Source organism: Salmo salar, chromosome 03, assembly GCF_965601325.2.
Source record: "Salmo salar chromosome 03, fSalSal1, whole genome shotgun sequence".
Taxonomy (NCBI): Eukaryota; Metazoa; Chordata; class Actinopteri; order Salmoniformes; family Salmonidae; genus Salmo; species Salmo salar.
The window spans coordinates 58,679,322-58,694,240 of NC_138293.1; the positions used below are offsets into that span (position 1 = coordinate 58,679,322).

Below are 14,919 nucleotides of genomic sequence, written 5' to 3' on the forward strand. Positions count from 1 at the left end.
CTTAACGTTAACTAGCTCAACTAACTTCTCCCGGTTTGATGCAGTCGTATCACATTTGATGAAAAATAACCTAGTTATGGCAGCAATTAGTCTAGTATAGCGCGAGTGGGCTGGGTTGGTTGCTGTCTCTCGTCTCTCCCTCCCTGCTCCCGTTTCACTTGCTCACACAGTACGGGCCAATCTCCCGCCTGCTAGAGCTGCACCTCTCTCTCCCTCCTCTCCCACACCCTTTATCAGCTCTGGTTAACTAAGTAGCTTTCCTCGGATCAAATCGGACCGGGTCTGGATCCAACCAAGTGTATACGAAACGGGTCTAGTTGTTCTTGGGTCCGTTCAGAATGGATATCTATATAAAACATGTTTCATTTATGCATATCGGGCTCGGGTGGGAAAGGCCCAGTTCCATTTTGGAACGTGAAGACCTCTAACCTAAGCCTTTGTTTCGGATTTCTTCTAACCCTTCGACGGCGTGCGGGTATCGATTCTCACAGGACAATGTAAGGAGACACGAACAAGAGAGAAGGCCTCCGCCGTCACAGACAGAGTGGGCATCTGGTGTAGCTAAGCCATTGTATCCATGACAACAGGCTCAATGTATGGTAAGAATGGGGAGGTGGGGGCAATAAAGGAGAACAAAAAGAGAGAGCAGAGCCCCCATCCCACTCCAGCACCACCCCACCAAAACACTGTCTCACCCCCACGAAGAGAAGAGCTAGTAAAAACCATGCACAGAGGTTCTGTATATGTAGAATGCTGAAAGGAGATGGTTTAACAGAGAGCATGATACATAGAAAGAGAAAGAGAGAGAGAAAGAGAGGGAGAAAGAAAGAAAGTGAGACAAAAAGTGGGACAGTAAGAAGAAACCAGACAAAGAAGGAGAGGGAGACAGCGAGTGAGAGAGACAAAAGGGAAACTGAGAGGGAGGGAAGACAGACAGAGAGAGACAGAGAGTGTGCAAGTGAGACATGCAATGAGAGTTAGACAGCAAGATGAGAGAGTGCATGAGAGAGACACAGAAAGGGAGCGAGAGTCAAAGTAAAGGAGCAGAATAAAGAGCAGAAAATTCTACTTAAAGCAAACAACAATAAGAGCCTGAGGCGGCAGACAGACAAATCAGGCAGATAAATGTACTCTACCAACACACTCAAGAAGCCATTGTGCTGCAGTGTTTTGATCACTTCTGCTAGACAGATATCGGCCAGATTCCCCTCATTTACAGACTCTTCTGAGTCAGTGGTTGTTTGTCCAGGATCAAAACAACTCATGTTACTGGGCAACAAGACAGGCAGTAAGTCATGAGGAGAAGTCTAGCATCCACGTGAATGACTCACATAGATTACACCTGCTTCTACCGTTACTGCAGTTATTACACTTCTGTATTGGATATTTATTTGTTTAATCTGTATATATATATACCTTTTTCTTTATTATTATAGTTACTATTCTTATTCTTGTCGCAGTTGTTTCATAATAGTTACGTGTATCACTTCACTTTGGCAACATTTACTTTTTCATTCAAGCCATTGAAGCATATTGCAGTTTCATTTGTAATCATCAATGCCTTGATTACCAGGTGTGTTTCTGTGTTGGTTCTGGACCGATGCCTTGATTACCAGGTGTGTTTCTGTGTTGGTTCTGGACTGAAACAAAAGCCAGCAGACCTGTGAGTCCCCGTGACCAGAACGGACAAGCAATGCCCCAGAAGTAAGTATGCAGTAAACTTCATAGAAATAGTTGCCATGGTGAGGCCTCCGCTCACATTACGCTGTTGGGATGGTAACCGTTGTCATAGTGACATGCCTTTTGCACGAACCGATGTGACGTTAGAGGAGCCACATACATAAGACAATAAATGCAGGATACATCAAATATACCAATAAAGCGCAGGCAAGAGTAGGCCCCTGTTTAAACGGTCGAAGCCTGTAGACTCCTACTGTAGGGAAAATAACACACCACGACACATCCAACTCCCTAGAAAAGGCAGGAGCCTAGGCAAAAACCTAGAGACGAACCAGGCTCTGAGGGGTAGCCATGGAATATACCATTTCACATGTCAATGTTGAGGCTACCAATTATCCTCTCCCTGGGACAATCAACAATTTGGCATGAACCACAACACAGTTTAAAAGCATGCGCTCTGGAACGCACCCCCGTTTGTCTCCCACAATCTTCGTCCAGGAAACGCGAAGGACCACTCTACAATTACAATTACAGTCAAGGACAAACACAGTAAGGATTTACATTAGCTTAACTTTCGCCTTGATCCTGACAAAACCACTGTAGTTAGGACACAGGCGACTTTGAACATAATGGAAAGCATCACACGCGTGGAGCCGCAAACTAAAGATTTGGCAACAAACAAATGGATCGGCATGCCGACCACAAACTCTCGTGACCACAAACGTTTCTTCTCTCGTACTGCTGATCTAAAGTCAAAACAGAGAACCACTGCTGCTGAAACATTTTTAATTAGTGACCCTTGAACTCAGTACCCCCTCAGTAGCCTATTAACACACCCCCAGCCAGCTAATCCATGTTTCCCAGTCCACCTGCCTTACAGGTCTAGTCAGAGGGCAGTCCTATGGTCAACAACAACACACTGACCAACAGTAGACCCATTACACAACACCAGTGACGAGTGGCTTTAAGCCTACTTCTTACTCCCGCAAACATTTGTTGAGGCATATTTTCCCAAAGTAATACGGAGAGTCGGTTTGATTTACAATAGACAGATTTACAATAGACAATTACATTTCATTAGATAAACACAACTTGTGAATGTGATGAGGAGTGAAATTGTCATTGCTCATCTTCAAATAACAGTTCATTTCAGAAGAAAGGTCTGACTTGTCAAAGCAGTCATAAAAGAAACATACTGTATCTGTAAAATGGTAAGGAGACAAATGTGCCCTGTATCTGTGAATCCAGCCATACAGTATCTGTCCTGTGAAATATTTCATTAGATGTGATGGTGTTCCAACTTTCATGTGTGCACTTGGCTGCCAATGGTCGATGGCTACCTTCCATTCATCCATCCAGAGTACCAAGCCAGCAGCTCTCCTTTCCTAAAGCTGGTCTGCTTTAATAAGCTAGGGCTGAAAATTGCCCCTCTCTAGGGAGAGCCACAACACACAGACACACACACAAATGCATGCTTGTATGCACAGTGTGCATATTCACGCAAGCATACACACACACAGACACAGAGACACACAGACACACACACACACACACACACACACACACACACACCCACACACACACACACACACACACACACACAGACACACAAAGGCCCAGTCCAATACCACCTATGCCAGAAATCCCAGGTCCCCCAATATGCTATTCTCACGCCAAGGACTGAGTGTGGTCGATCTGGTCGGCTATATTTGCCGACACTCTGACATCTCATAGGGCTATCGACCTATCGATCTGTGGTGAGACAAGCCTAGCTCTCTGTAGGTATCCAGGGGCATATGAGACGGACTGCCTCCTTTCTTCCCCGTCAGCCAGTTGCTATGACGATCTGCTAGAATAGTCCGCAGCCGCCATGGTGACCAGTAACGATGCTTAGGGAAAGGGATCGGGACGCATATTTTCAGCCCATGGCGCATGTAAGAGGGACTGTTGGGATGGGGAGGGGGAGCAGGGGGGGCGTGGGTAGAGGAGCACCGTCAGCAGGGGTGATTCATCTAAGCTACACACACACACACACACACACACACACACACACACACACACACACACACACACACACACACACACACCGTTCCATCATTCCACCACTCATGCCAATGCTATAGGTGGGGAAACAAAACAGCCTTCCAGCCTCCCCAGCTTGGGCACCCAAAAGAAGGAAAAAGGGGATTATGCCATGAGGGGAGGTAGGCAACCAATGGGATGTACCGCTTTCTACCCGGCCCCTTTAATGCACATTCACACTGCTGCTAGGCATTGTGTAAGAAGGAGAAGGTGGAGATAGAGAGGGAGTACATCTATGGACGTCTAGGGGCAATGTGGTTCATCAATCCATAAAGCCACTGATAGATGTGGTGGCTTGTTTGGCTTTTATGCACAAAATGTCCCCTAAGAGTGTATACATGGGGGGAAGATTAATCTAACACAAAAATGAAGCAATGGTTGGAATGTCTGACCTAAACCATGCTCAAATTATTTAAATAAAATGTCCCTTTTTAGGAGCAGAATGCCCTGTACATGATTTTGTAGCATAACTTGGCAGATACAATGGCTGAATTATGATTCTGCCAAACAGTATGAAATGTATAGTTTTTATAATTTAATCATGGATTTTTTTTCAAATAACTAGGCAAGTCAGTTAAGATCAAATTCTTACTTACAATGACGGCCTAGGAAGAGCAGGTTAACTGCCTTGTTCAGGGGCAGAACGACAGATTTGTACCTTGTCAGCTCGGGGATTCAATCTAGCAACCTTTCGGTTACAAGTCCGACGCTCTAACCACTAGGCTACCCGCCGCCACATTTGAGCACTTAGCAAAGCAGTAAGCGTTACAATAATGAGCCAAACAATAACTAGACGAGACGTAGCTTATTTCAACATGGGTGCAGGCCACTAACACTATTTGTTTATTTTCTAATGTAACAAATCCTCCCAAATGGCTATAGCTAACGAATGTGCCATTGAGATTGCGAAATAGTTGGGAAGAGATTATCGATGTATCGATTCCATGGCAGATAGTTTATGAACTGATACACAAAACAACGCTGGATTCAAAACTTTTTCAATTTAAATTATTCTACAAATTTCTTGAAACCAAAAACACCTCACATATATGGGGGCTACAACCATCCCAGCTCTGCATAGTTTGCTGCGAAGAGACAGAATCATTAGATCATTTGTTTTGATACTGTCCATATGTAGCTTGTTTTTGGTCGCAGGAATGGCTGAAGAATTGCAACATTTACCTGGTGCTAACTCTGCAGATAGCACTGCTAACTCTGCAGATAGCACTGCTGGGGGATTTAAAAAGTCATAGTCAATCGATCAATAATTGAATAATACTCTTAGCAAAAAAGTGTTATCTTTAATTTACAATATGTAGAATCTATGAGAATAGAATGGCTCAGAACTTTTGTTAAACATCACAGCACATTTGAAAAATATATGGCAAAAATCCAAAACTGGATGGTGTTTAGAGATAGATGGGAGGGGTTGAGTGGAGCTGAAGGATGGGACTAAAAACAAACAAAAGACAACTATAGTAAAATAGATTGTGTCTGTAAAATGTATATAGTATGTATAAACTGGAAGTAGAAGCCTAAGTGTTGTTGTCCATTACTTTACTCCAATTAGGGGAGGGATGGTAGAATGGTGGAAAATAATAAATTAAAATATATAAAATAAAACATTTAAATAAATATATATAATTTATATACAGTATATATATATATTTACAAACAAATATGGGGGATTGGAAATGATGCAGACAATTACATTGATGGAAGCCACAATCAATCTGCAATATTAAAGCTGATCTACCGCCTCAAATAAAAACAAACAAAATGAAAAGACAGACGCTAGGTAGGAAGTTGTGGTGTCTAGAGGATGTCTGGGGCAGCAAATACCCACAGAATCTATGAGAGCAGCAGACCCTGCACTGCTGTGGCCGATTCTCTGCCAGTCAATGTGACGTAATGGAACCGCTTCTCTCTCCACTGTTCATCCGAATTGAACTGATTTCCTTTTTTTCTCTCTGTGCTAACATCAATTGGATAGAAAATAACCTCAACAAATTTTTTCGAGAGCACCCAAAACATCCACTTGCTTTTTCTACTATTTTACCTATTTTATCTCTTGGCATAAAGAGATCCTGCTTACTGTATATTATTCCCCAACTAAACCAGCTCAGTAGCTCTACTCCTTAATGTGAACCTTTCTAACATGACCTGCCACAGTGCTCCTAGCCGATGGTAGATAATATGTAAGCTCAGCAATAACACACAGATCCCTAGGGAGTATTCCTTCCTCACCTCCCTCATGTTGACTCATATTGGGGGGTTACGAACCATAGGGCAGGACGCCCACTTGGGTAGTGAATAACATCCTTCCACTCTTCTCCATCCCTCCCTCCCTTCGCCTTTCTCTATCTCTTTCTCCTCACTCATAACGGGCAGTCCACACGGGTAGTGCATGTTCTCTCTTCTCTCTCATCCTTCTCTCATCCCTCCGCCTCCTCCCACGCTCCCATTCCTCTCCCCATCCTTTTCTCCCTCTCACCTCTCTCCCATTCCTCTCCACTTTTCTCCCTACCTCTCTCCCATCCCCCTCCCTCTCTCCATCCTTCTCATTATCCCTCTCTCTTCTCTCTCTCCGTCCCTCTCTCCTTCCTCTCTCCCCTCCTCCACACACACGTCATGCTGTGGCCTCTTGTGCTAACGACACCATGTCCAGGCCCTAACGAGATCACACGCTGATGTGAACTCCATCTGCTCCCCTCAATGCCCCCCACCCCTCCCTGCCCCCCTCTCATCCACCCCCTAAGAGATAGGCTACATGCCCCATCTGCTTGTGTCACAATATCTCTCCCCCTCTCTCTGAAGACTGTGGTGTGTGCATGGCTCCCATCAACACAGTGAGTTAGCCAGTCACATTGCATTTTGTGGTTTGTCCCAAAGACTCAATTGAGAGAGCAAGAGAGAGGGAGTGAGAAAAAATATAGAAAAAGGGATGTTTAATTTTAAGACATTGATCTCTTCAATTCCATTATTCAAATTACTGATAAGTCTTTACTTATCAATTAATCCCTGACATATTTTCAAAATAAATATGTTTTTTTCACTGCCACCACACAATTATATGATTGGCTTCGAACTAATCACATGGTTTAACTCTAATCGGGAAAGGGAAATTGGATTTCCGTCATGGCAGGTCTATAATAGTGTAATACATTTGTAATAAGGACAGTCCACTTTCACTACCGTGCTTCAACCTACAGGATACAAAACAGAAAACGCAATGTTCCAAAGGTCTGATTCTTACACCGGGGCAAACTCTTCCACGCCCCAGATGGAGAGAGAGAGAAAGAGTATGGTTAGGTGCGTCGTATAGCCTACATGACATGTGTGATGTTATGATACTACTGCACCTTGCCAAAAGTCTGCGCGTGCAGGTGGTGTGCGTGCGTGAGTGTAGGGACTAATTGTATTGTTTTGCTTGCAGCATGCAGCATGCACCAATATACCAGACTATTCACGAATGATATTCCTCCATTAACGAAAATTCTGTATTACAAAACAGTCTTAACATTATTGTGTTTTTAGATTGAATTCAAATGACTGAAGAGAACCGTTATCGTTGGTGCGTAGCCGATAGCTCGCACCCACATATGGTACCCAGATAACCCACCAAACGCTGGGGGTCTGCAACTGGGACACAGATAAACGCATAAATAACGTATCTAACATAGACGCAATGCGAAACACAAGTATGTATATTTGAATAGAAATTGGGTTCGGTTAATCTATGTCACCATTTGAGTATTTGCCTGACTCTGTATCTACATTATCGGAATCATCTACTACTTGACTGCATGAAGCCCCGACAACGCAAAGCACAACGAAAAACACCTCAAATCAAATAGACCATCTGTCATGCGTTCCAATGAAAATATATCGTATACTTAAAAAAAAACATAAAAACGCAATTTTACATAACGGGACTGCACTAACCTGTTCCGTCTCGTGGTCGCGTCGTTGTCTCCGTTTAAAATGAGATCTTTGAACCGCTACTGATTGTCAAACCACTGTAGTCGTCGCGATGGAGATTTAAACGGGCAATGCACTTCTTTCCTCAATGTGGGCCCCACCAACTACGTACGGCCATAGCGCAGAATAGATATATTGTCCATGTCTTTTTAACAGTCTTTCTAAGATAATAAACAAATAATTATTGCAGACCCATTTCATGTTTTTACAATAACAAATAAGTACAATTACCTGCAATAAGTCGAGAACACAGAAATATTCTTGACGCTAATAATTGACTACCATAACATGTCATGGATTTACATGATTTTCCTCACATGATCTGTGTGTAATCCTTACGCTTCCAATGAATATTCCTATTTTAACCCACGTTTGTTTGGGTTAAAGCCAAACTCGAAGTTGTGCAGAGTATTATTAAAGTTATCATACACAATGACGTAATGTGTCCATATTGCTTTGGTTATGATAAGGTAAGACAGGGCATATATGAGTCACATTCCTCAGAAAGCATGGCTATTCCGTTCGTTCAAATGGCAAATGAGCAAATGGAAATCTTACGGATTGTGGCTTTAACGGAACTGAATCGTCACAGATCAATCAAAAATGCTATACATCCACATGCTCTTCAACTCATGCAACACATGCAAACATGCTAAGTAAATAATTGTACTTGTATCGTGTATACAAGTTTGTAATGTTTAGTCGGATTATACTATATGTACTCCATTATAATATATGTATTTCAGAAAATCATGATTTACTCATTCAATCAGTGTTCACATTGTATTCACTCCGCACTCATTTTCATGTCAGGTACCTGCCTTACAGGAGTGACATCTACTGGACGAAGATAAGTATTACAGTTAAGAGGTATCATCTGCATATTGATCGAGATGTAGACATCAGCGTAAGGCGGAATGTACACAGCCTGATATCCGGTACTTGCACCAGACAAAACAGATGTCTGATTTTCAGGCCGGATAGTAGAAGACACCCATAACCTTACAGTAACATGGTCTGGAAAGTCCTCACGGATGGGGGTCTTACATTTTCAACTCGATTTAATGTCTTCTGCTCACCAATAAACGGTTTTACTCCAAGAGATCCTTTTAAAACACCACAATAATGTCGACTGTAAGAGCGAATGAGACACAATCGTCTATTTTGTCATAGCCATCCATCGAACTTTAATCACACACAAAGCATTTATACAGTACCAATCATAAAAGATAATTCTCTGTTAAGACGTACAGCAGTGATGGTTACACGTGATTTCGTCAATCATTATATATTTTTTGTATTCTATATCTTAATTGAATAATTCATTATGTACAATTGTCTTCGTGTGAAGAAATGAGTCAGAGACTTCGTGTGAGAGAGAGAGAGAGAAGTCTGAGAGAGAGGGAAAGAGGGATGGGGGAGGGTTAGGTATTTCAGGTTGATTTTACGTTGTCTTAAAGGTCTGTGATGGTCATTGGTTGTGGTCAGGGGTCAGAGGGAGAGGCGGTGGTGGGAGGCACTGGTCGGCCTCTCCAGGTATTGGTGGACACCTGGGGAGAATACCCAATGAGGACGAGGAATCACCACATGTAGGAGTCGTCATATCTGGAGAGGGAAAAGAGGAAAGAGGAAAGAGGGAGAGACAGAGAGAGAGAGAGAGAACAATGAGTCCTGTGGAAATGAACATTTGGTTTAATCCTGGGCTACCCAAAGACAGACCTACTAAAAGTTGTGCATGCCAGTCTTTTTCTGTACAGTAGGTGTCTGTAGCCGATAAAGGGACCATTCTTTGACACTACACTATTGAAATAACCCCAGAAACAAAGAGATATCAGTCTTTGCACCTGCCGTTGAAATTGTATTGGAAATGTTTGATATCTTTGATGGACTGACCTTGATCTCTGGTCTCTCTCTGCATTGTTGCCGAACAGCAACTCTGACATCACTCCCTCCTGGGCGGACCTCTTACCGTACCTAGAAGAAGAAAAAAAGAAAGGAAGAAAGAAAGAAGGAGAGAGAGCAAAGACCGTCAAACCTCCACTCCACTCTAAGCATACTGCGGGAGGATCCCACTTCTCAATGACAGGTAGAACATGTTGCTGTCGGAATGTGTCTAAAGGTGCCAAGGTAGCTGTCTGAGGTGTGTGTAATGGGAGAGGGGTGATGTAATTATGTGTATATGTGTGAAACTTGACTATGTCAGCCCACAAACTCCCACAGACACTGGAGCCACCCGACAAGGCCAATTAGAGTCAGAGCTCCTTTCCTCTGACAAGATGCTGCTCACAGCCTTTCTTGCTCAACTACCAAAGATAATGAGGGTTTTAAATGGCATGATAATGTAGTTCTCTCTAGTAAGGTAGATAATAGACTGAGACACTATGCTTGGATTGTTCAGGCAAGATCTAATTGTTTTTCTTTCCGGTGTGTTTGTCTGTTTGTCTATAAGCACTTCCCTGCACAGATAAATGTATGTACAAACGATCAATTTCTCTTTGAAATTGAAATTGGAAGTTGAATATCTCAGCGGGATTGGGCTGGAATTCCTTCCTCTGTGGGGAAAACGTTTTGAGTGGAAAATGTTCACTTTCCCATCATGCCACCTATCCTGGCATTCATAAATGTTTTGTTTGTTAACTCGGCAAGTCAGTTAAGAACAACTTATTTACAATGACGGCTTAGGAACTGTGGGTTAACTGCCTTGTTCAGGGGCAGAACGACAGATCTTTACCTTGTCAGCTCGGGGATTCGATCTAGCAACCTTTCTAGTTACTGGCTTAACGCTCTAACCACTAGGCTACCTGCCGCACTTTCATAGCAGCTGTGCAATCTTACACTCCAATTCAACCCCACTCGGCACTCCAAAGCGATGCCAGTGAAGTGGAGGTAAGCATGATCAACCAGGCCTTCTAAGAAAGTGACCGAGGCAATCGCACCTGCTCCATAGACAGGCGGTTGTAACAAGATGTAAAAGGGAACCATCAGTGTCAAACCATGCTCTCGTCTCTCCACTTAGAAACCACTTTGTGGGGATGCAGAAGACAATGTTACTGTTATGTATTTTTGATTCCAGGAAAATCCGTGCTCTTGCTGCAGGCAAATCTTCTCTACGGTTCAAATAGCATTTCCGAATGATCATTCATATTTGGCGGCAGGTAGCCTAACGGATAAGAGCTTTGGGCCAGTAACCGAAAGGTTACTGGTTTGAATCCCCAAGCCGACTAGGTGAAAAATCTGCCTATGTGCACTTTGAGCAAGGCACTTCATCCGAATTGCACCTGGAAGTCACTCTGAAAAGAGTGTCTGCTAAATGACTAAAACGTTAAATGTAGTCCAATGTGTTATTATGACAGACAAGAAGAACAAACTCCACTAAGTGTCATCGTCTTGGACTATATAGTTCTGATCTACACTATTCCACTATATTATTGGTTATCATCCAGGCCATTGCTATATTATGACAACTTAAATGTGGATGCTATATGATAATGGGTTATAAAAGAGTAAACATTTTTTCCCTCTAAGTTGAATGTAACAGGGTTGGATATATTTTCTTAAAGATCAATGGCCTATTTGAATATCATGAATAATATCAGGTGTGCCTGATTCAGTGCCATTTCAGCATAAGACAGAGACCACCTATTCAACCCAGACATCACCATATCAGCATAGAATATGTCATAGGGAACCTGCAGGCACATAGAGAGCCATAATCCGATTTGGAGAGTTCACGTGGGTCTGTCTTCACAGGTTTTTATTGCTATGGCATTATTTCTATGGAGAGCCTAAAGCTTTCTGAGCCTAAAGCCCTGTAATAAAATGTAGAAAATATATATCATGGTATAGGGAGCATTAAGAGCTTGCTGCAAAAATAAGAGCAGAAAACTCAGGGGCCACTGTCACAGTAGACTAACCTAGATTGTAATAAAAAAAAGAAAAACGGTTCTATTCGCCATAAAAAAAAACAAGGTATGTGGTTTATTATAATTTCATAGATAAAATGTCCTCTGATGTTAGGACTAGGAAGAAATGTCATTTAAATAGAAACGGCTGCTACGTAGAGCGCGAGCACGGTCTGCTTACCTCTGTCTCGTGATCAGATTGATGTAGTGTCTGAGCGCGGTGTAGTATTTGGCCAGCTCTTCAGGAGGCGCGTCTTCTCCAGGGTTCTCCGGTTTAGGTGGGTAGGCGTCCACGAAAGTCCCGAGACACACCAGCACGCACAACACCAAGGCGACCAAGACGGTCCAGGGTTTCAGTATCATGGCCATCTGTGCTCAGGAGAAGGGGGTTAGGGAGCACGTGATTGTTAAATGTTAAAGATCCTCAACGGAGCAAAATAATGTAGGCTAAATAGCCCACCAATCAATATTACACCAATTTCATAGATGGTCATTAAAAATATGTTTTAGAAGGCTAACCTCGTTCGCATTGATATCCACCTGTTAGTAATGGATCATTACGATCCTGCATTATCCCTGAATCAAATCTGCCTTTTCTGTAGGCTACTGCACGCGTCTTGAGAGGAAGTTACGGTCCAAGCTAATTCTCCATGTTTGATTTCGAATTCGAATTCAAATCTAAATAATGACCTACTAAGTAATAGGAATGAGTTTGAATGGGAACAAGCAACAAGTATAACAGCAGAAATAATTGGTTAAAGCTTACCAATTATATTATATTTCCCCATTGAAACGTGTATTCGCTATAATTCACTAGTTATTGGTAAAATAGTAGGCTATTCAACATGAACATTATTTATTATGCTATTGTCAAATATTTGCAACTGTTATAGGAATGCATGTTGTGCACGCAGAAATCACGACTTTACCCACATTTCATTTGCGCAACTTTTCGCGCCGTAGCTGTCCATGGTTCTGAAAAGCCTTTTCTAGTATCTTCTAACATTTTCAAACCAACTCCAGTTGGGACAACGATTCTAGCTGTAGGTTGCAACGTGCAGATCTTTGCGTAGGTGATCGGACGATTCACATTTTTTTTCAATGACGAACTGCACAAATAGCAACTCATTTTTTTATGTCCAAATATGCAAAGAAATGTAAGCGTCCGCATCATGAAAGCTTTAAAAGTAATACAAGTAAAACCAGCAAACATTTCAAATTCACAAGACTAAAAGTTGTACTTACTTTGAGAAGACTTGACGTGAGCTACAGGTGGTTAAGACAACGGGTGTCTGTGTCCAGCAGTGTGGATTCTCTTGCTTGGCTTCTGCAATGTTCCTTTTTCAACTGGTGTCTTTGCAGCAAATCGCTGGTCTTTTGTTCAACTCCAACACAAGGGGGTTTATATACCCATCGTCGTCTCGTCAACGGGGTGAGACGGGTAGCTGTGATGGTGAGAAGGGGGATGTGGGCATAACACCGACGTCACCTGATGATTAACATATTACTAATGCATCACCCTAGTCGAACTATGTGGGGTTACGCAATTTGAATCTCTGACTTAATGCTATAAGGACATTAAGGCAATTTGGACCACACCTGTCCTCATGACAAACCAATGGAATGCTGTCAAACAATTTGGCCAGACGATGTCAAACATAGCTAAATGGAAATAAGCTACAAACAGGCTAAATATCGATAATCATTAGGCCTTTTCTCATTCTTTCACAACTTCCAATTAATATCTTGGTTAAAACTGCAACAACATATAGGGCCGGGCCTCGACGTATAAGGACTACACTGATTCGATATCAGTAGGCTAAATACCTATTAAAATTGCCTATTATTATTATTTACAAGGGACAAAACTCCCTATAGGTCAGAAAGTGAAAAAAAGTGTGGTGGATTAGCCTAATCCAATAACCACCAGGTGGCGGTCAAGTTCCTATTGGTACAGTAATGCCCTGAAAGCCAAGCACCACAGGCTGAAATTACATTTTTGCATCTACATGTCAATTTTGAGATTTGTTGGTATTTTGGTCCATTAATATTAGTATTTTCAAAAAGTAAACTTTTTTAAAGTTTATCATACTACTGCCATCAACATTTTAATGAATTTTAACCCCTTAAAATGGACATGCATAAATCATTTCAAGGCTAACTATATTGAATTACACATAATTGCTAAGCCCATTTCATAGAGAATGTTACAAACTGGAATACATTGAGTAACTTTAAAGAAATGGTGATTGGGTCTAAACATCAGGCTTTTGGTAGTCTTAATTCAGTGGTGTACTTGTCTTTAAATGCCATTTCCTGAAAGTCAGACTCTTCCCACAGGCCAACAAAAAGAATCAGTTTCAGAAGCATCTGTATTCACCAAAGTTTGTGTGTTTATCCTTAGATATATTTTCCAGACTGGCCCAGAGAGACTAATTGATATGTTGTCATTTTTTTATTATAGATAACATTTTATGTGAAAAAAAAAATGCAAAAACTGCAATTTCAATAGATATCTTTAGTATTTTACAGATGGATAGATGAAAAAAGTATATATCCACAATCTGCTCTGGACAAGTCTGGTCCTGGAGTGTCTTAACAAATGTTTTATTTTTTATTTAGGCTGACTACATCCCCTGTCCAGAAAAATGTATTTGCGCAGTTTGCAAATATGTGCACATTTAACAAGCATAATTTGCATGTTTTAATAACATCAGGAAAAAAGTAATATATATATTTTTTAATATGTGTCTACATTCAACTGTTAAAAGTTGATTGTGATATGATTAAGAGAAATAGGCTGCACTTTCCATATGAGCTGCACTTTCCATATGAGCTGCACTTTCCATATGAGCTGCACTTTCCATATGAGCTGCACTTTCCATATGAGCTGCACTTTCCATATGAGCTGCACTTTCCATATGAGCTGCACTTTCCATATGAGCTGCACTTTCCATATGAGCTGCACTTTCCATATGAGCTACATTTTCCATATGAGCTACATTTTCCATATGAGCTACACTTTCCATATGAGCTACACTTTCCATATGAGCTACATTTTCCATATGAGCTACACTTTCCATATGAGCTACACTTTCCATATGGGCAACACTTTCCATATGAGCTACACTTTCCATATGAGCTACACTTTCCATATGAGCTACATTTTCCATATGAGCTACACTTTCCATATGAGCTACACTTTCCATATGGGCAACACTTTCCATATGAGCTACACTTTCCATATGAGCTACATTTTCCATATGAGCTACAC

The 14,919-nt window shown here is 41.7% G+C and overlaps 2 protein-coding genes across 3 annotated transcripts in view; both read right to left on the reverse strand.

Moving 5' to 3' along the window:
* The window catches only part of mpp2a (MAGUK p55 scaffold protein 2a), a 26,507-nt gene extending 18,688 nt beyond the window's left edge, over positions 1 to 7,819 (reverse strand). The window contains exon 1 of one of the 2 annotated variants that reach the window (XM_014192588.3): positions 7,708 to 7,819. The gene's annotated coding sequence lies outside the window, so the exon portion shown is untranslated. The remainder of the gene's footprint in view (positions 1 to 7,707) is intronic. The other variant, XM_082973624.1, reaches the window with a different exon arrangement.
* A 1,324-nt stretch (positions 7,820 to 9,143) lies between these two features.
* pyy (peptide YY) lies at positions 9,144 to 13,021 on the reverse strand. Its single transcript, NM_001139523.1, has 4 exons — positions 12,891 to 13,021; positions 11,827 to 12,014; positions 9,637 to 9,717; positions 9,144 to 9,348 (listed from the first exon to the last, which is right to left on the reverse strand). Exons 2-4 carry the CDS (start codon positions 12,012 to 12,014, stop codon positions 9,324 to 9,326), a joined length of 294 nt encoding a protein of 97 aa, NP_001132995.1. The 5' UTR covers positions 12,891 to 13,021; the 3' UTR covers positions 9,144 to 9,323.
* Between the last annotated feature and the right edge of the window lie 1,898 nt (positions 13,022 to 14,919).